The following is a 23151-nucleotide window of genomic DNA, read 5'->3' as shown; positions in this document are numbered from 1 at the left end:
CAGAAACCATCACCCCCGAACCCCCCCCCCCCAAGGTGGAAGAGATACTGAGCATGTAATGCTCAGTTATAATCATACATTAATCATATTTATTTTCTCTAAAACTATAATATAAACTCATAATATTAATTATGAACATTGTATTTAAATGCTGATGAAGAAAAATAGTTCACAAGTTCAGAATGTTATTTAATTTCTTTAATTTAATTTAATTTTGAGGTGTACATATCACCTGCCAAATTAGGGGAAGACGTTTTTTATGTTTATATGTGAATATGTGAAGAATATGTGTCTTGAGTTTTAAAATGGAGCAGGGCATTACAAAAAGCATAAATTATTCTAGTAAATATTTCCTGCCTTTTAAGATACATAGGATACTTGTTAATTTTTATTTAAAAATATTTCCTGATGGCTGGTCTAAAATCTACAGGGTGTCCAAAAATACTGGAGCCAATGAAAGTAAAATTACATATACTTAATTTTGTATTTATTATTTACAACATATGCTCTACATGTTCACCATGATGCTCTACGATTTTTATTTCAAGTTGCTGTATCATGTTTTTGCATGTTTTTCTCAACATATCTGGATCAACATATTTGCTCAATATATTCCCATTGTTTACTGTCTTTTAAGACACTGTATATATACTCATTAAAAAAGAAACACATGGTTATATGTAATTTTCCACTGCAAGGACGATCAGCTGTCCTTCCGGTCTCCCTGTCTTAGGCGTCTTACATTATAGACATTGCAGTTTATTGCTCTGGCCACATCTGCAGTCCTCATGCCTCCCTGCAGCAGGCCTATGGCATGTTCACGCAGGTGAGCAGGAACCCTAGACATCTTTCTTCTGGTGTTAGAAAGGTCTTAGTGTCCTAAGTTACTGTAACTGTGACCTTAATTGCCTACCACCTGTAAACTTTTAGTGTCTTAAGGACTGTTCCACAGGTGCATGTGCAATAATTGTTTATGGTTCATTGAGCAAGCATGAAAAACATTGTTTAAACCCTTTCCAATAAAGCAAAGCTTATTTGGATTTTGGATAATCTGCAAAGCTTATTTGGATTTTACAACATTACCTTTAAAATACAGTCTCCTGAAAAAGGGATGTTTCTTTTTTTTTCTGAGTATATTACATTGACAACAGAGTATCCATCGTTTTTCCAAAGTGTTGTTGATTTCTGTGCTGAACACTAAACATGGTGAACAGACACATGCTGTTATGGTAACATTGACATCATACAACACTCCCCATGTGCACTTGGATAGGATTACATGTAATGCACATATAAATGGGGCAGCTGTGGCTCAGGTGGTAGAGCGGGTTGTCCACTAATCGTAGGGTTGGCGGTTTGATTCCTGGCCCACATGACTCCACATACCGAAGTGTCCTTGGGCAAGACACTGAACCCCAAGTTGCTCCGGATGGCAAGATAGCGCCTTGCATGGCAGCTCTGCCACCATTGGTGTGTGAGTGTGTGTGTGTGTGTGAATGAGACATGGTGTAAAGTGCTTTGGATAAAAGTGCTATATAAGTGCAGACCATTTACCAAATGATGATTGTCTATAGAGTGCCCTGTTTAGGTAACATATAAACAGTTCACTGGGAATCTTGAAAATGGAATCAATTCATTCATGAAAATTGGCATACATCTTGCTATAGCCATTGACCTTGTCCATCATTCCACTGTATCAGTCTTGGTTAACAAAAGGTGGGGTGGGGTTCAAAGGGGAAAAAAGTTAAGAAACATTGCCTATGATTGCTGTATGTGATGTAACCCATTATTCTATGTTTTTATTTGGCTTTACAGATTATATTTCCTCATTTCTTTACATTATGCATGAACATTCGCTGTACTTTCTACTCTCTGTTTTCCAGGTGTGAGTCTGGTGGTAGGCCTGGTGCTCATTTCCAATATAAACAAAGTTAAGCAAGTAACTTGTGATTGTTACACACCTGTGTGTTATTGCAAGCAGCCTACTTATTGGCACACACACACACGCACACACACACACACACACACACACACACACACACACACACACACACACACACACACACACACACACACACTGTCATGCTGCTTTGGCATACACTGCCTTTGGCCGCATTGATCCAGTGAAGGGATTTTTAATTTTATGCTTTTAATGCAATGGCATACAAAGGCATCCTATACAATTGTATTCTTTAAACATTGTGGAAACAGTTTAGGGAGAAAAACGGGTGTGATGGTCAGATGTCCACAGTCATTTGGCCTTATAGTATAACGAGAATGTGGGAGTGGGGAGGGCACTGTATAATATATTTTCTTGTGCTGGAGTTTTACTGTAACTGATATTTCTATGCATTATTTGAGCTAGATATACAGAGGAACTGCGGGTGATCTAAAGTAACTTTCTAACAAACAGAAAGAATGTAGGAAAGAAATACAGAAAGGGACTATATTATCACTTTTATTCGGTTGAAATGGTTTGATGTCTGACAACAGTTGTTCTTTGTCTTCATAAAAATGAAAAGAAAAAAGCACCACCCATTTGCCTTTAATTCACAAGAGTTTTATGCCTATGACAATGCAACTTTTTTGCATTTTTCTCTCAATGTGGCAGAGGTACTAAGATTGCCAGGGCACAAACATATATTCTACCCAAAAACTGTGCATGCAAAATTTACAAGCCTAAATGCAGCAACACAAGAAGTGTGCATTTCTTTTCCTCATATATATCGTCATTGTACGATGAAAAAAAAAATTATTCAGGAACATTAAAAAAACCCAACAATTTTTCATAAGGATTATCATGCAAAATAAATCCAAAATTACATACATGCTGGTTCCTCCAGAGTGGCACAACATAAAAGCATTCACACTATCATCTAGACAACACAAGTTCGAAGATCAATGACGCCACTGCCATCCGTAGTTGAGAGCCAAGGGAACAATATTTCCTCTGAGTGTGTTATGCTGCCTTGTGATGCAGCATAAGCAGAAGTTTCATGGGTCTTGGCGGAAGCATGTGTTTGCCTTCACTGTCCCTGGTTGGTAGCTGTTGCATGATAAGGGATCAGCTGGTTGGGAATTGGTGACCGAATTGGGCAGAAACAGGCAAACAGGAACATATGCAGATGTCCTTTGATGGATGTTTATTGGCCTTTGATTCTTTAGTAATACTGTATACTGATAACAATACTAATAGTATTAATACTAATACTAATACTGTATTCTGATACTAATACTAATAGTATTAATACTAATACTGTATTCTCATACTACTACTAATAGTATTAATACTAATACTGTATTCTGATACTAATACTGTGGATACTGGTGCCATCTACTGGACAATGAATTAAGTATTACAAAATGCATTTATTGGGTATTCAGTCTCTTCCCAGTCTCTTCTACAGTTCATGAAGAGAGATGTGCCACCACAATCTGACTGTACACAATGAACAAATAACAAACACACGCATTAACAAACACATAAAAACACATTTATGATAAATCACCAGTCCATCAAAATATATATATATATATATATATAAAAAAACCATCCTGTCAAATATCAGACATTATCTTTACTAATTATTTTATCAGTCAGTCCACAAATAAAGTTCATGTAAACATCATATATAAATCGATTCAGTTTAATATCAGTTTGTTAGGAACAGATTAACTTTTTCACAGACTACTGTGAAAGGAGGGAACATATGCTAGGGAGGGGAAATATGTGGTTTTGCTGGACACTTCTGTCAGTCAGTGGATATACTAGTTAAATAAATGGTGTGGTTTTTCCATTTAGAACCTGCCACACAGTATTCCAGTTCTGTACTTGCAATAGTAAAGCTGCTGACCATGTAATGTGACAGCTGGACCATTTCAATTAATAATAGCTACTGCAGTAAAAATCTCAGTCCTCTGTGTCCTGAATGCCTCAGAGCCGATTACAAAGGGAATGCTCCTCCTATATGTCAGCATCTAGGCTTTTTGGATTTTGAGAAGAAATAAAACCATTTCTGTGCCTTCAGTGACAGAGAAGATGGACGGATGGAAGGCTCTAATTGGGAGAGACTTGGAGGGAGAGAGAAGCAGAGAGAGAAAAAGGCCACTTACCTGACAGCGCAACCCACTACAATGCTGCAGTTTTAACAGGTACACAGAAGAGACATTACATATTAGAAAACATAAAAACATGTGTTTTTCTACATATTAGGAAAAACATATGTTCTCCAAATGTTCCAAAACAATCTAATACTGCAAGCTTGCATAATATTTACCAGTTGAGATCAACCAGATCACAGTCATAGAAGACAGTCTCAGCTACCTACACAGCAATTCTGGTCTATGTCTCTCATGCTCTCTATCACCACCAACAGGACAAATTTGAACACACTTTTATAATATTAGCTATGCAATTCAACTGAAATGTAATGAAACTTTCCTCTGATTCAGGTCATAATGAGTAACAGTAACAATATATTACTTTCCACCACAATGGATTATATATTCTGTCATATTAGTATATCTCTGCGATCTCGGCCAGGGGCCATCAATGGGCATACAGTCCTAAAAACTGAAAATTGTCCCCCAGGAACAAATGTAAAACTGTCAAAATGGATGAATCCTGCAATTTCTTTGAAGTCTTTTAAGAAAAATTGCCTTGTTCTTCAATATAAATAGGTTTGCTAATACCATATGATGGCCCCATACAAATCTATCCACATCCAATATTTTTAAGGTAATGTCTTATCAGTAGCCCATTATATACACAACTGTCAGTTCAAGGCTAGATGATCATGATGTAGTTAACATCAAGTAGACAAGACTGAAAAGTCCAATACTCAACAGGGCATGGACTTACTGGTTTAACATTGTGTCAAATTCATCCACAAATGGATGTTGGTTAGCATGGAACGCCATCAGTACTTGTCTTGGTTCAACTGAAAGGATTTATGCACACCATGCTAACATTAATGTGATTAATGTGTTTTAGTAGCAGAACATTGTGGTGATGTAGATTGTTTCAGTCATGTTTGTGCTATCTCTTGATCTATCTGTCATGTGATATCTCTTAATTTATCTCTTTTGAGACTCTGGAATGATGGGCTCTGAGATGTTTTTTCTCAGAAAGGAAAAGGGCATCTGCTTTGGTGTTTTCAGATCTCTCTCTCTCTCTCTCTCTCTCTCTCTCTCTCTTCTTAACAATTGCTAAGAACACTTTGCACTCAAGTCTCCATCATTGAACAGTTCATACCTTCAGTTCTGTACAATAGACTTTAAGTTATAACTATAATGCAGTCAGGAATGAGGCTGATGCTCATACTCATAAGTTGCTCATATGTTTGTGTTTACAGAATTGCACTTTTTGACCATATGGTATACAGTTAGAAGAGAAATAATTTTATAATCCCACTGTCCAGTGTTACCCAGATGAGGATGGGTTCCCTTTTGAGTGTGGTTCCTCTCAAGGTTTCAGGTTCCTCATGTCATCTCAGGGAGTTTGTCCTTGCCCCCATTGCCTCTGGCTTGCCCATTATGCATACATTTATTAATTGAATTTTTTTTATATATCTGAAATTATTTTGTGATGGCTATATAATTATTGTGATGGCTAGACAACTGGGTCAGAGCAGCTTCAAAATGGCAGGTCTTGTGGGGAGTTCCCAGTATGCAGTGGTTAGTATCTACTACAGTTGGGGTACTTGATCCCAGTTACCAGACTCGAGTCCAATTATGAACGAACTCGGAATTGTCACGCACTCGGGTAAATTTGTACTCGAACTTGACATGGACTCAGACATTTTGGACTTGGATATTCAGTTGAGTCCGTGTAGTGTGTAACATGAAAGGAAAGATATAAAATAAATAACAACCTAAAATTAAGATAACAAGCAGGGGCGCAGCTTGTGATCAAGCAAAACAGACAACTGCTTGGGACCCCAGGCCATTAGTGGGGCCTCAGAGAGCTGACAAACTTTATTCCACAGCAATGTCTCAAAATGTGCTAAGCGCAATGACAATGGACGACTTGCAATGACATGATAGTCAGAAACCTCCTGAAAGGGGCCCCATGTCATTCCAGCAGTAATATTTTCACAAAACAACATCAGTGAAGGAAAATGAAGAGGAATTTTCCACCAGGAAGTGAAAAAAGAAAGAGAAAAAAAGAGAATTAGGAAAAAAGCAAGACAGTGGTAAGTGGATCAGATAATGACAATTGTTTGTTTAAGTATAACAGTAAATAACCAAATGTGAGTTCAAACGGTTTCCTTTCAGAGGGAACTCGACGTTGTGTGAGCTCCACGCTGTGGGAAGCGCCCTCGCACGTTGTCGGTATGTGAAGCTTGTGTACCACACCATCAGCCTTATTATTTTCAGCGAGACTGCATGACGGTCGTTTGTGTAACACTCACAAAAAGACTCTTCATTTTCTCTCTATCATTTAAAACAAACTGTTTACTTTTCTGTCCCTTTTAAAAAAGAGAAAAGTATGAGTAAGAGAGAATTCAGGAATTGTGTTACGACTTGCTCCCGTTTCATCATGGGGAAGTACGGACACACTTTCTGTGTGAAGTGTCTAGGGCTGGAGCACACCAGGACAGCCCTCGAGAGGTCTTGGCAGTTAAGGCTCTGGGCTACTGAACTGAAGGTCAGGGGTTCAAACCCCAGCACTGGAAGGCTCTGGGTTACTGATTGGAAGGTCAGAGGTTCAAGCCCCAGCTCTGCCAAGTTGCCACTGTTGGGCTCTTGAGCAAGGCCCTTAACCCTCGCTAAAATCTTTTTCTAATAGCTCTCAGATTTTGTCACATGGTGTCTAGCATATTCCAGGTGTGCCTTTATGGTAGCCTTTCACAGAAGTGGTTTCTTTCTGGCCACTCTCCCATAGAGCCTAGATCTGTGAAGAGCTGATTATATTGTTGATGTCTGCACAAGCCAATGAGTTATTTCAGGCAGTAAACTCCTTCACTGTTTTAGCTGGCCTCTTGGAGACTTAGCTGACAAGTGTCCTTCTTGCCCAGGTCCTAAATTTGGAAAGATGGCCTCATCTTCTTTGCGGCATATTTTTCCCACTTTGTTATAATGGATTTCACAGTGGTCCTAGGAAGGGTCATAGCTTTGAAAATCTTTTTTAGAACCTTCTCCAATTTTTCCCTCCCAACAACCTTCCTTTTCACCTCAAAGCTTGTTTTAGCTTTGAGGTAGGCAGTTTTTGATATGTTGTTTTAGCTGTGAAAAAAAGTCAGAGATATTGTATTTATTGTGCACGCATACAAGTGGACACAGCTGGATTTGAAATTAATACAGATGTACCTTGTTTAACATTTTTAATTTGAGCTCTCAAGAAATTAAATACTAGCCCTAATATATATATATATATATATATATATATATATATATATATATATATATATATATATATATATTGATAGATAGATAGATAAAAGAATAAAAGAAATGGGTAAATACTTATCAATTTAGCAGTTTTTAGGTTTCTTTACTTAATTTTTTTTTTCTGAGTATATCTGAATATTTAAATTTTATTATGAATACTGATTACCTCATTCACTCAGCCTCCAGTTGTTTAAATAAGGTGCTCGAGGATTAAGCTTCTGGAGTAGGGGACGTTGTCATGGCCACACTTCACATTCTCATATTCTGCCACCAGAGGTCTCTGTCACTCATCACACATATTAGTTCTTATTTCCGGCCTCATTTGCACGCACAAAGTTTTGCTCTCTCTCTCTCTCGCTCTCTCTCTCTGTCTGTCTATGAGTACAGTTTGAACACAGTGCTCCAATTGACATATGATATATTTAGCAGACTGCACTCAGCTAAAGGATTAATATTTTCCAAAGGTTTGAGAGACCTTCATTAATTGTTGAACTAATGATAATGCTGGTTGCTTCTTTAAGGTAATTTAACTGGCCGTTTTTTGTCCACACATAGTGATATACTGATATGCCATGCCTATCAGGTGCTGTCACTATACATGCATTTGTCATATTTCATTTTCAACAGAACCGAAGACCACTATTCTGAGCATGGTTAAGGTTTTTCAAATGAGCAATTATGCTTTGCTGAACATGCCCCTCCTCTTCAGTTTCCACTATCAACTCCCCTACACAACACATGTACACACACACACACACACACACACACACACACACACACACACACACACACACACACACACCATCCTGTGCTGTTCTCGACTTTAGAATGCACTGTTGCCATGGTGACAGTATGGCGCACACTCTCGTTATCCCTTTTCTCTTTTTTATACACTCCTCTCTCCTTTGTGAATGTGTAGAGACATAACTGATTCTCTTGTTTCTTTTAGCCTTCAAGATGCACAAGCTTGACTTTGTTTAAATTTAGGTGGATCCTAAAAGTGTGTTGCATTCTTTGTCTTTGGTTGTCTCAATTTAATATTGATCAAATAATTTCAGGAAATATATTAGAATTGTTTCCATGATATCCTTCTAAGAAGACAAAAGAAACAAAACAGAAAATTTACTCCCACCCACAGGCAAGAAAACAGGGGAGAAAGAAAGAGCGCAAGAGAGGGAGGGAGAATGCGTGTGAGAGAGAGACAGGAAGAGAGACAGAGGGTAAGAGAGGGAGAACAGTCGATGGATGCTGCTTGGACAGATTGGGTGGTATATTCTTCTGTGATAAGGACTAGAGTGCTGCAGGAATGGATGGCAAGGGAAGACACATTCCTCCAGGTAACCACACATATACATACAAAAGCATTCACTTTAATGTCATTTTTAAAAAATTTATTTAAGCTTTGGCCACTGAGCTTTGGTCAAGCTGTAGGCATGGTAAATATTCTAAACTGTGTATGTGTATGGGGTTCTGTCTACAAATGTGCCAATATATATGTCCTAAATTGGTGATCGATCTCCAAATGTTCTTCCTCTTCTTTAAATATTCAGGTGTTAGGTTGTGTATATGTATGTTCATTTTCTTCAGATGTTGTTTTATGATCCTGACATTGATAATAACCAATCATTCTTAAAAAAATTTTTTAAAAAAAGGTTGATTGACCTCTACATGGTCATTTCAGGTGCATTGTGAAATGTTATTAAATGTGAAATAACATCTGAAGTGCAAGTGAATCCCTTGTATTGCAGAAAAGAGCGAATATCTTTGATAGCGTTATGTTACCTGAAATCAATGTCTTAGTTAACACAGCCTATATCATTATTTAATTCAGTTATGCCATTAGGTTTAGACATTATACAATACTCATATTGATATATGAATAACAGCTTTGAAAATCCCTTTGGGATTTTTCCCTTTGGGAAATTGGGATTTTGACAGATTCAAAGTTTATTCAACATAAAGGCTATGTCAGTGTTAACTGACTACCACTATCGTACATGATTTAATAATTTTTTTGTCTTCAAAACTTTTTCCTTTTAAATATATGTCTTTTATAAGATGAGATTTTTCAGACACTTTTGATGGGTTCTAGAAACCAATAGTTTAAGAGACATGAGTGCATGAGTGGAAGCATTCCAGTACTATGATTAGTTAAGGTTGTTTGATTATCCAACATTTAGACGTCATTGCAATCAGCTTATGAAGCAGTCTCAAATTGAATGCATTTAAAGCTCATTAGAGAATCGTTTCAAAATTTAAGAAGAGCTGTTAGGGTAGTGTCAGCAAAAGATAACAAGGTTACACAGAAGAAGAAGAAGAAAAAAAAGAAGAAATATACCTGCATTTACTGTATATCTCTGACATTAGAACTGCAAATGTGTAGCAAGCTGATCATCTATTGGTCTGATTGCTGATTTTACTTAAAAAAATAGTAATAATTGGCAGCATGGTTGAGTGTTAAAGGTATGCAAAGTAGTTTCACTGGGGTGCCTCAAGTCTGCATGGCAGATGCTGCTACTGTTTTTTTTTTTTGTTTGTTTGTTTTTTTTTTTGCTTTTTTGCATTATTTTGTTGATGAAATGCTGCTAAGGCAAAATTACATAAAAAAAAAAGACAGCAGCTATTATGGCCTTCTGGTGTAAGCAAGACTAATCTGTTAATTAAATAAATGTATGTAATTTACATTTACATATTTATGTGATTTACTTATGTGATTGAATTACACCTACACTGCTTTTACAACCTGTAGATTAGCATTGTTTATACTATATTTCAAATTAGTGTATTGCTATTCAGGCCCTCAATTACACCGTTGTAGTTTCCATAAATTTATAAATGAAATTTCCTGAAAATAATGAAAATGAGATCTTTGTTATTTGTTACATCAAATCTGATCTAAAATGTGCAAACTCCACTGATAGGTCCAGGACCTTATTCATCAGTTACATCTTTGTCGTAACGTCTGGACAATGTGCTTGTCAATTTTAGCATACCGTTGACCAACTTAAAAAAAAAAACTTGATTTGCAGTTTAATAAACAAAACCAATATCAACATTAATCATAACAAGTAGAGTAAGTAAAACGGTATACATAATAGCAATAAAAATAGCAAATAATATTGATTTTCACAATTGTATTGGAACCTCATACTAATGTTTAGTGTCAATATTTTTAATTTGTACATGTGAATTTTATCAGCTCAGTACAAGTCAGTATCAGCTGCCCTGGAGTTTTGGGCAGACAGGCTATTCATTGCATGTTTTTTTTAGGTTATTATATAATTTCCTATCCATACTAAAACACATTAGAAAAGATTTTATTCATTTTGTTAATCGGATGGAAACTTGGCCAAACTTGGCCAAATCCACCTGTTAATGAATTAAGTATTAAATCCAAGCCAACGTTATCCAGTCAGGCTTCAGTAATCAAAGATATGCAAAAATAGGAAGTAAAATCACCTGAAAGGCTTCAACAGTCATGACATTTGTCAATTCTGTACATGTAATAACTAAACTTCTAACCACTTCTCTGCATAAATTTCTCTGCATAAATTTCTTAGGGCAAGTAAATATTTTTACTTGCCCTACCCTTTATATACACCTTTATTCTGGTAATATTTTGACCTTAATTACATACTTCAATACTGTGGAATATTGTATACAGTTGATATTTCATTCATTTTCTTACAATTACAGATCATTTTATGTTTCCTTCTGTTGGAATTTTTGCCCACAACGTGTTTTTGGTAACCTCCGTAGTTCTACCTTCAGCTTTGGATCTAACCTAAAATTTTTTCCACTCCGACAGCAATGGTATGGTGTGAGAGGGGCATACAGGTGCTTCTCACCACTGTGGGGGCCTTTGCTGCATTTGCCCTGATGACAGTGGCCATCGGCACAGACTATTGGCTGTACGCACGTGCCTTTATCTGCAACAGCACTGCCAACTCCACTCAGGACGACCCCCACAACAAGGACAAGAAAGACCCTGGAGCCCTCACCCACTCTGGCCTCTGGAGGATCTGCTGCCTTGAAGGTACAGTATATGCATCTTTGTATGCATATATGTGTAGAAGAGAGAGAGAGAGAGAGAGAGAGATAGAGAGAGAGAGAGAGATCTCCTAGATCTGGTAACACTGAGTTTAAAGTGTGTTTTTGAGGCTGAACAATATGCATGCAACAATATGCATGATACATTGTGTATACCTGCGTTATGGTCTATGAGAGCACAGCATAGCAAATTTAAAATGTGTCTGATATTCTATGCATTCTTTCGGCATTGTGTAACAAAGCAAATATTTCTTTTATGCCAAACACAAGCTTATGCATAGCTTGCACTGAATTTTATGCAACTGGTAGTTGCTGAGTTTATGCCACAACTGGAGAAAGATGTTCATATTAAAATGTACCTTTTTAAAAGGCAGCTATGGTGTAAATCATCCTTTAACTTAAAAAGTTTTTTTAAAAGTTTTGTTAAGAACATATTTTAACATATCAATAATAATCATCTGGTCATCTCCCTAGATGCTGGTATTTTCTATTAATCCTTGAGTCAGTGCCAGTGGCTGTGATTATGTGATGAGTTATTACAGGTTAAAGGTGTCATTAAATGATTGCTTTGTTTTTTTTCATAATTACTGTATATGAGACAAAAACAGTAATGTAAGCTAAGCAATACCACTCAGTCTGCTGCTCTGAATCCTCTGCTATCATTGGGCTGTCTAGTTTTGAAAGCATAAAGCACGGATTCGAAAGTGGCCAAAAGAATCTTCAAGAGACTTAGAGGACAATAGTATTGTTAAGTCATTAGAGTAGAAATAATTAGGAAGCTGCATATGGCTCTGATCCTTATAATAAATGTGTTATAATATATATTAAATATACATGTTTACATTATAATAATGTAAACATGATTAGTTTTTGTCACTTTACCATAGAGAATTAAGCTTTTCGCTTAATTTCTTTTCTCTCTCTCAGGGTTGAAAAGAGGCATGTGCTCCCAGATCAACCATTTCCCAGAGGATGCTGATTATGACCAGGATGCTGCAGAATACCTCTTACGTGAGTTGCATGTGTTTGTGGGCCAGTCTATAAGCTGAGATTTTGTGCTATAAATTTTGTGCTGTACAATAAGTGTGCATAAACCAAAGTTTCAATGATGTGTTTCACATCCTGCATCCCCTCTATTCTCATTTTTCCTCTAATTCTGTTCTTTCCTTTCCTCTTATGTTACCAGGTGTAGTCAGGGCCTCCAGTATATTCCCCATTCTCAGTGCTATACTGTTGCTGCTAGGTGGGGTATGTGTGGCATCCAGTCGGTTCTACAAGAGCAAGAGACACATTATCCTGGGAGCAGGCATTCTGTTTGTGGTAGCAGGTAGGCAGAAGCAATTGCGATTGACTACATGGTACTACTGTACACGCCCAGCCTCCTTTTAAAAATGTTATTAAAATGCAGCCAAATTCTTGGTGAAATTCAGTATTTTGAAAATCAAATGATCAAATATCTCACTGTAATATCACGTGGTTCATTTATTTAATGCAAACTGTTTTCGGTGGATAGTGCATGAAAATCTCTTTTAAAGCCCCTAAGACACTGCCCAAAGAATGCCAGTGAAGCACAGCATCTATGGGGTCCTATGGCAGATTCATTTACACTGTGGGAGAAAACATTCATGTTTATTGGACAACATGATGGGCTCTGCCCAGAGGCACAGCTTCACTCAATGAGTGAATGGGCAGGTGGGTTTTCCACAGAAAAAAATGGTCTTAATGGTTTTGGACATTGCGTTCTTTGCTTTTCCCAATTGGTTGCCCAGCTTCTTCATATAATGATTGGGAGAAATGTCATTGAACTGGTAATGTAGTATAGCTTGTTAGTTTATCATTGTAATTGGTAAATATTGTAAATAAAGTGTAAGTGTAAAGTTAACTTTGGTTATTTGCCTTAGTTTTTTGTTCAATTGTAGGTCTAGATATCTACACTCTAAAAAATGCTGGGTTATTTTTTCTACCCAAATGCTGGGTTGAGCTTTTTGGGTCATTTAATTGGGTTATTTTCTCAGTTTTGTGTAACCCAACCGCTGGGTTAGTGGCTGGGTCATTTTCAGTCATGAGCTGAATCAATGCACCCCTTCCCCACCCCACCACCTCAGCCCAGCTCCTTGGGTCAAATCAACTCCGCACGGACTGTTTGAATTCACCTCAGGTGGAGGTAATGGTTTTCACATGAAAAGACTGTTAGATTTATTTGGAGAAACAAAGTTTGTATTTATGCATAAAACCATTTATGGATAAATTTATCCATAGCACCATTATTGTACACTAGAAAAAGCAAAAATGTGCGATAACATTTTACATGGCATTAAATGCACTGCTATCTTCGCTAGTTTTGGCTTACTTGTTTGTAATGCCCACTGGATTGTAAATTGGTTACTCAGGTTTTTGGATGTTTTAAACGTCTGGTTTGATCGAAATCTGACGTTTTCCTCTGAAGCATATGACTTATTTGAGTCATTTACTTCAAAGTCTACATATATAACACCTGTGAAGCAAACATAATATGCTGTAATCAATTAAGCTGAAGCTGTTTACATGTCACACGATTAAAGTCATGTACACAAGCATTTCTTGCTTTTTCAGATTATTAATATATAGTGTGGGAAATAAGTATTGGATGCGTCAACATTTGTTTCAGTAAATATATTTCCAATGAGGCAATTCAGATGAAATTTTCACCAGATATGAATATTAACTCAAGAAATCTGAAAATATAAAGAACAACATCTTAAAGTTCACAACATTAAAGTCCATAAATGAAATTATGTGTAATAAAGTGGAATGACACAGGAAAAAAGTATTCAACATGCTATGAAAAAGCAGTTGTCCAAGTCAAGGTAAGGCAAGGAACCAGCTGAAATCCATAAGTAATTATACCCCCTATCTGTGCAAATTAATATCAGCTGGGTTAGTAAATTGATGGTCTATAAAAAGTATTTTTATTACCAAGGTGTCACACAAGAAACATCACATGATGGGTAAAAGCAAAGAGCTCTCCCAAGATCTTCACAACCTTATTGTTGCAAAACATATTGATGGAATCGGATACAGACGTATTTCAAAACTTCTGAATCTTCCAGTAAGCACCATTGGGGCCATTATCCGCAAGTGGAAGCAACATCACTCCATCATCAACCGGCCACGCACAGGAGCTCCTCGCAAGATTTCTGACCAGGAAGTCAGAAGAATAGTCAGAAGAGTAGCCCAAGAGCCAAAGACCACTCAGAAAGAGCAGGTACCCTCGTCACAGAGAAAACAATAGGCAACGCACTCCACTGCTCACGCTCACCTCACAAGACTCCATTACTAAAGAAAAGGCATGTCAAAGCTTGTTTAAAGTTTGGTACAAATCATTTGGACAAGCCTATGACATACTGGGAGGAGTGTTGTCTGGTCAGACGAGAGCAAAATTGTACTTTTTGGCTGTCATACTACACACCATGTTTGGAGAAGAAATGGCACTGCACATCACCCTTAAAACACTATAGCAACATAAAGTTTGGAGGTGGAAGCATCATGGTGTGGGGCTGGTTTTCATCGCATGGTACTGGCAGACTTCATATAATTGGGCAGTGGTGGCTAAGTGGTTAAAGGTTACTGATCAGAAGGTCAGGAGTTCAAGCCCCAGCACTGTCAATCTATCACTGTTGGGCCCTTGGGCAAGGCCCTTAACCCTCAATTGCTCAGTTAAATGTAAGTTGCTCTGGATAAGGGTGTCTGCCAAATGCCATAAATGTAAATGTAAATAATTGAAGTATCAATGAATGGAGCCCTTTACCGGGAGATTTTTGAGAAGAATCTGCTGCCATCCACCAGGATGATGAAGATGAGACGTGGGTGGACCTTCCAGCAGGACAACAATCCAAAGCATACAGCAAAGGAAACTCTCAATTAGCTTCAGAGAAAAAAAATCAGGGCGTTAGAATGGCCCAGTCAATCACCTGACTAGAATCCAATTGAACAAGATTTAAAGACAATATGTTTAGAAGAATGGACCAAAATCACACCTGAAAACTGCGGCCGATTAATTTCTTCATACAGCTTGAAGCTGTCATTACAAACAAAATCTTCTCCTCTAAATATTAAATAAATTTCAGTTAGTGTGTTCAATACTTTTTTCCTGTGTCATTCCACTATATTACACATAACCTTATTTATGGATGTTAATGTTGTGAATTCTTTATATTTCTGGCTTTCTTGAGTTAATACTGATGTCTGGTGAAAATTTCATGTGAATAGCCTCAATGGAAATATATTTACTGAAAAATTTTTAACACATCCAATACTTTTTTCCCCTACTGCAAGATTTTTATCCATTGCATACATACTTTAGCAGCTCTAGCAATACATTTCTGAACACCTTCTTATGTCCACATAAGCAGTCAAAGTTTCCCATCCCCCATCTCAAGCATCCATAGACCATTTGGAAATAGGTGTCACAATTACATCACTACAGTTGCGTCCGCATTATGGTGGTAGAAAAACAGTAGTAAGTACATGTATATACAATCCCAATTCTGAATAAGTTGGGACAGTATGGAAAATGCAAAAAAAAAAAAAAAACCCCAAAAAGAGTCATTTGAAAATTTTATTCACCCTGTACTATATTGAAAACACATTATAAAAACATTATTTGATGTTTTACTTTGAATTTAATTCATTTTCTAAAATATACATTTCAAATCTGATGACTGCAACACACTCCAAAAAAGTTGGGACAGTCGACTGTTTACCACTGTGTAACATCACCTTTTCTTTCAATAACACTTATTAAGCATTTGGCACTGAAGACACCAGTTGATTAAGTTTAGCAGAAAATTTCCCCATTCCTCCGTTATGCATTCCTTCAGCTGCGCAACTGTACAGGGTCTTCGTTGCCTTATTTTGTGCTTCATAATGGCCACACATTATCAATCGGAGACAGGTCAGGACTGTAGACAGGCCATGCTACCACCTGCACTCTCTGCTTACGCAACCATGTGCTTGTAATCTGGGTAGAATGTGGTTTGGCGTTGTCCTGCTCTGGATGGAAGCACATCTTGCTCCAAAATGTGTACAAATCTTTGTGCATTAATGGTGTCCTCACAGATGTGCAAGTTACCCATGCCATGGGAACTACACGCCCCCATACCATAACAGATGCTGGCTTTTGGACCTGACGCTGATAACAGCTTGGATGGTCCTTTTCCTCTTTAACTGGATTCCTTGAATCTTTTAATTATATTGTGCACTGTAGAAGGTGAAATGCTCAAAATCCTACCGATTTGTCTTTGGGGAATGTTGAACTCAAAGTGTGGGATTATTTGCTGACGCATCTGTTGGCAGATTGCCGAGTCTTGACCTATCCTTGCTCTTGAAGGACTAGGCCTTTTTTGGAGGCTCCTTATATACTACGATTAGACGATTGTCTCACCTGTTTCACATCACCTTCTTATTTCAACTTGTCACAAAATTGCCCCTGTCCCAAAATTAGTCCTAAATTGCCCCTGTCCCAACTTTTTTGTAATGTGTTACATGCATCAATTTCAAAATAAATGTGTACCTTCAAAAAACTTTAAATTTACAAATCATTCCTCTTTGTTTTTATTAGCATTTTCCATACTGTGCTAACTATCGGAATTAGCCCAAAATGTGTAAGCAGTGTTTTTTAGAGTGTAGCTGTCACTACCTTCTTCAGTGAAATTGAGTTAGTTATCAGCTTAGCTTGCAAACACTACAAATTTTCTCAACCTGATTTGGAAAAGATTTGTGATGCTTAGAGACCGAGAAACAGAAGAGAAGATCAACAGATGAAACACATAGAACAGAACACACACAGATATACTGTATACTTCAATAACACACCTGTGCTTCCCCTATTTTTCAAAGATACCAGCTGGTACTGCAGGTAGCCGAAATGGAGCAACCTTTCTAAAAAATAAAAAATAAAAAAATAATAAGAGCAGATATGCATTATTGTTGGTCAGCTTTTTCTTACATTATACTCTGCTCTGGGTAAATAAGTACTCATTTTTAACTGTTTAAACCAATGGTCACCAACTGTCTTTTTTAGATCTACCTGCAGGTTTCATCTCCAACCAAAATCTAACAGACCTGTTTGAGTTGATCAAGTGCTTCTTAAGGCAATAATTAGATGGTCAGGTGGGCACCATTATGCTTTGGAGCTAAAGTCTTCAGGACGGTAGATCTCCAGGAATAATGGTGGTGACCACTGGTTTAAATGATGCCAATATAAAAGACTGTACATTATACTATAGCAAAGAAAGCTTGCATTTCTTTCACAGTTCAGATAGAGATGTGGAGTTAGGATGCAATAACGTGGTTTAGTAACAGGAGTAAACTCAGTATGAACATAACAAACAGTTGATGTAATGCCAAAGATAATATTTACACTATAGGTAAAAACAAGAACACATGGAACATAATAGTTGGTTTGGAATTTAGGCCATAGATACAGTAGTTTGACAGTCAGGGCTGATGGTGATGAACCATCCTGCAGAATGCTTAGAACAACTATTATGAGGATAGACGACACAATTAAGAAAATTAAATGGTACAATCAACCGATGACTGAGCTTTCCAGAAGATAAACAGTGGGTGTCTTCTGTCTGCTTTGGGAGGTGATCAGACTTGGCCAACAAAAGTAAGCAATTTGCCCTGTCACCCTCTCCACATAGCCATTGAACTCTGCATGAAAGCTTTTCAAGTCTGGGATGTGGAATGGACTCTTCGGGCTGACACAATGTCTTCAACAGTCTTCAAAAGTGGTAGAACACATGATATGGATCATGGATAATGGATTCATAAATCAATATGAGATAGAAGGCCTTAGAAAACCAATAGAATTTTTTTTAAAATAGAAAATCAGTTTGCTTGTCACTCATCTAGGGCTCATTCGGAAACTCCTTTGGAGATGCTTCTCTAGTGCAAAACTGATCACAAGGGGCTCCCAGTTGTCTACATCCTCCAACATCATAATATCTGGAGTCAGATAGTTTGGCTTTGGAAATTAAGGCAACCAGACAGAGCTGGATCCCTTTGCTGTTGAGATTTCATAACCATGTTAGACACAACACATCAGAGGTGACTTCTTCTGAAAGAAAAATGTCAGGAATGGATCAGTATATCAGTGTAGGAGCTCTGCTGCACTAATTAAGTCAGTGAAAGTCTCCTCAGGTCCCTTTGACACAAAATCTTTCCAGAGTACTTAAGAGTCACTGTCAAGAGAGCAATAATGGTGCTGACTTGCCTTGTGATCCTTTGGTGGAAATTGGTCAACTGCAGGAATTGCTGTACCTCCTTAATGGACACTGTTATACCCTGAGACATGATGTGCTATGAGTGTATACACAATGTCTGTTTTGTTGGTGGTTCATTTACCCTTTTTTTTCCCTCTCATGCATGATGTGCCTGCTTTGCCAGTATACCCGGTTGTAATACTTCAGCACTGCTTGGACCATGAGGTCCCCCATAAGTAAAATATAGCTTTAAGTCTTGGGTGATGAGAAATGACATGGTTAGGGACCATGAGACCATGGCTAGATAAAATCTATGCTTTTGCGCATTAACATGCAGTGTTAACAATACTAAATTTTGTAATGCTATTTTTATGTAATGGATGTGCTTTTCTATATCATATCTCTGCCAAATTATTTTTGTACACTAAAAGATACACCCATAGAAAGGACCTTGTTAAGATATTACTGAAGATGAGTGGAGTGTTATTGTATAATCTTTTTTGCTAACCCTAACCCTATGATCAGAAGATCACATGTATACATCCTGATGATGGCAGAGTCATCTGTGTCCAGGAGCCAAGGGAGCAAAAAATTGTCTATGCTCTGGGTGGGAATGATGGCATACTCTCTATGCTGTCAATGACACTTGCCATTCGTGGGTGTCTCTGAGCTCATGAATGTGGATGAATGCAGATAGCACTTACCTACAAATGAGTTTTGCTGACCTGTGACGCAGCATGAGCAGTAGTTCGCAAAGATACTGTTGGCTGGAAGCATGTGCCTTCATCCTCTATGGTGGGTAGTTGTTGTATGATAAGGGAGAGCTGGCTGGTACATGGGAATAGGCAGATGACAAAATTGGGGAGAAAACATATATACATGATAGATAGCTCCCATGTCTTTTTTGTTTTATATTGTTTTTTGAGAAAGCAGGATTTGAGGATCAGGCACGCTTCACCTGGGATCACTCCATATTACAATCGCTTGTGTTGCTTGCACTGCTACATCCACAAAACTACAGATCTCAAGTGATACAAGTTGTGTAGTGTAAGCAACACAGCATGTCTGAGATTTAGAAAATCATCTAGTTTCCACTAGTGATTTTTTATTTATTTATTTTTTAAAACCTGGTACATTAATACAGAATTCAATTATTGTGATGTGGTCACAGGTGTGTGTATATTGAGGATTTTACAACAGCTTTGAATGTGGCTCAACCGAAATGATCCATGTTATAATGCTGAATAAAAGTATTATATTGAATTTGGGAATGTGACACTTTGCAAATTTTTTAGAAGCAAATACAGAGTACGATTTCTAGAATTAATGGTAAGGACATTCCATCACGTTGAAATATCCTGAATACATCCAAATGCATCCAAATGCATCCCAAACATTGGCATTAATAATTCAACATTTTTTAAACCTCTTGCTTGATTGCATTGGAAATACAGAGGGGAAATACTGTAAGTATTCAGACACTTCCAGTGCGTATATCCACTTCAAATTTACACACATAATGTCTTTGACTTATAAATATGAACAAAAAATGCATGTATTATACCGTATGTATTATAGCATAAAACAATATATTTAAAAAACAAAATTAATAGGTAAAAAGTATTCAGACCCACAAATTTGCTGCAATGTACTAATGCTGCAATTAGCTTTTGGTTTAATTTTTTTTGTCTGTTCCTTTTGGCAAATCGTCTTAAATTCCTCAAGGTGACGAGGGTCCCTCTGATGGGCTTGTTTCCTGGTATGCATTGCTCCATTCCTGTTTCCTTCAATGACATGACCCTAGTACTGTTGGCAGAGAATCAGCTCCATATCACAATCTCCCACCTGCATACTTCACTGTGGGTATGATGTTCTTGGGATCATACATGCAACCCTTCTTTCTCTAAACATCATGAGCTGAATTATTACTGTATGAATCCTGCCCATCTTTAACCCTTTGAATAAAAAAACTGTTGAACAAAAGAACAATTGACAGGGGTGTAAATGGATGTTGGATAGGCTATAACACATCAGTTGTACTGATGTAGAGGTGAGATTTCTCTATGAAATGCTTACAAATAGTACATAAATCTGCTAATGGTGATGTAGAATGACATTATTTACAGTGCAACATTTGCATGCCTAATAGAATGTTACATAATTTACAGTGTAATCACACTCTATTAATACACCTCTGTGGTTTTCTTCAGCAGGATAGCTAATATTCTATATATTAACAGTCTTTTTTTTTGTTTAAATGTAACTAGGCCTGAGTAACATCATTGGTGTGATCGTGTACATCTCTGCGGCACTGAGTGACATCTCACCAAAGAAGGATGAAGACAAGAAGTGGCACTACTCCTATGGCTGGTCTTTTTACTTTGGTGGCCTGTCATTCATCCTAGCTGAGGTGGTGGGTGTGCTAGCCGTTAACATCTATATCGAGCGCAACAAGGAGCTGCGTTGCCGCTCACGTGCTGACCTCTTCCACAGCACTACATCAGCTGTGCTGCGGCTACCCTCTTACCGTTTCCGCAGGGGCCGCCGTTCTTCACGCTCCAGTTCACGCTCTACAGCTGAGCCACCACGTTCATGCGACCCCTCACCTCCCGGCCTTGGTGTCAAGAACTTCAGCCCACCACTGGCAACTGGCCCACCACCATTCTCAGTGGCTACGTTGCCAAACCCACACACGCATTCAGGAGGAGGAGGAGGAGGAGTTGGGGACATCTCCATGTACACACTGGGCAGGGAAGGCAAGCCACCCATGTACGGAACAGTGGACCGTGCTTCTCTCTACCAGCTTCACAACTACTTCCCAACAAAGGAAGGAGGAGCAGGGACACTCATGACTGGGACATTGCCATCACTTTCCAAATCAAACTTGGCTTCGTCAGCTAATGCCTCGTCTTCCTCCGGACCTGGAGTGCAGCCATCCTCACTCACAGCTGGGAATACGGCAACTATGGAGAGGGATAGGGGGCTCGGAACACTTGATCGGCTGGGGAAAGGTGATAGCAGCAACACCAATACTCTCAACAGGAGAACAACCCCTGTGTAATGCGGGACTCAGAAAAGGGGGGGAGTTATGAAGGGAAAGAGGTGGGAAAGAGAGAGTGGTTGCTTCATCAGCTGTTTCATCCAACATGATGAACAAGACAGTGATTTTTGTGGGGGGGTTGAGGGGGTTGGGTCTCAAAGAGAGAGATCTATACAGAAAGAGAGAAAGACTAGGAGAGATGGAAGAGGAAACATGATAATCTGAACTGAGACAGGCAAGGAGGGTTAGGAAGAGGAAGCGTGGGAGGTAGAGAGACGAGAGAGAGAGAGGGCTGAGAATCAGAGAAAAGGAGGATGACTCAGAGGACACTGAGAAGAGAGAGATAAGTCAATCATCCTCCTTTTCTCTCTCCATATCTGTTTTCAAACATGGTGACTTTAGTCATAAATAGAGTTACATTCGCACTTTTATTGATTCATGTCAAAATACTTGATGTGTGTGATGGTGGTCTTATTTTGGTCTCTTTTGAGTCCAGTGCTTTATCATCAGGTTTATGCCTGTTACTTATTTAGCATTCCAATACAGTCACTCTTATTATTGTAGATGTTAATGTTTGGGTTACTGGAATTCACTTTGTTATGAAATTGTTTATTCAATTATTTATTTATTTTATTTCCATTTTAGTATATGAACTAAACTGTGATTTTTCTTTGTTGCACATACTGACAATATTTTATAATGTCATTCAGTGTCAAGCAAGTGCATATTTGTGAGGTTTTGTGACATTATTGGCATCATCAGCAATGATCATCTCCATATTACTATTATTATTATTATTATTATTATTATTATTATTATTATTATTATTATTATTATTATGCCACTTCTCAAAGATGGTACTTAGACTTGTGAAATTTCCTTTATTGTAATTGTATGTGTATTAATAGTTAGATATGTTTGTTTAAATTACTAAAATTAGTCTCCTTAATATTTTTGCAGTGGGCTGAGAAGTTTGATGGACTGTTTTACCACAAAACTGAATTTTGGGAAAGGACTAAAGTAAAGACAGAGTGTGAAATGTAAAATGACTTTTGCCAGAGGAGCAATACTTATACCTATAAAACCTCACCAGAAAAGACAAAAAACTATATGAATATGTGTGATACTTTTTTTTTGACAAATAAAACAAAATATATTCTATTAAATGTATGCAATTGTGATATGTATTGCAGTTTTATGTTAATTGTATGATTTTTCCTAACGTGGATGCTAAATGCATATTATTATTATTATTATTATTATTATTATTATTATTATTATTATTATCTACACACATCTATTAATAATAGGTTACATGTTTACTTAACCTCTTCAGACAATGGACATGAACTTGTGTTTTGTTAACACCATAACACAGAGTAAGGGCTCATTTGAACTGTTAAAAAAATCATATTTAGATCA

The 23151-nt window shown here is 37.6% G+C and overlaps 1 protein-coding gene across 1 annotated transcript; it reads left to right on the top strand.

The window, feature by feature from the left end:
- The first annotated feature begins 8558 nt into the window (after positions 1 to 8558).
- Positions 8559 to 21750, top strand: cacng8a (calcium channel, voltage-dependent, gamma subunit 8a). Its single transcript, XM_053638798.1, has 5 exons — positions 8559 to 8729; positions 11201 to 11428; positions 12370 to 12453; positions 12629 to 12769; positions 20957 to 21750. Exons 1-5 carry the CDS (start codon positions 8699 to 8701, stop codon positions 21748 to 21750), a joined length of 1278 nt encoding a protein of 425 aa, XP_053494773.1. The 5' UTR covers positions 8559 to 8698.
- The last annotated feature ends 1401 nt before the right edge of the window (positions 21751 to 23151 follow it).

Source organism: Ictalurus furcatus, chromosome 12 (assembly GCF_023375685.1).
Source record: "Ictalurus furcatus strain D&B chromosome 12, Billie_1.0, whole genome shotgun sequence".
NCBI classification, from domain to species: domain Eukaryota; kingdom Metazoa; phylum Chordata; class Actinopteri; order Siluriformes; family Ictaluridae; genus Ictalurus; species Ictalurus furcatus.
Note: the sequence above shows the minus strand (reverse complement) of the source record. Positions and strands in the feature narration are given on the sequence as shown.

What these genes read in the sequence shown, in the direction of transcription:
- cacng8a (XM_053638798.1), top strand. Translation starts at nt 8,699, where the DNA reads ATGGATGGCAAGGGAAGACACATTCCTCCAG. An exon ending in GAGGATCTGCTGCCTTGAAG is followed by an intron (nt 11,429 to 12,369) that starts GTACAGTATATG and finishes TCTCTCTCTCAG; the next exon opens with GGTTGAAAAGAGGCATGTGC. An exon ending in CATTCTGTTTGTGGTAGCAG is followed by an intron (nt 12,770 to 20,956) that starts GTAGGCAGAAGC and finishes AAATGTAACTAG; the next exon opens with GCCTGAGTAACATCATTGGT.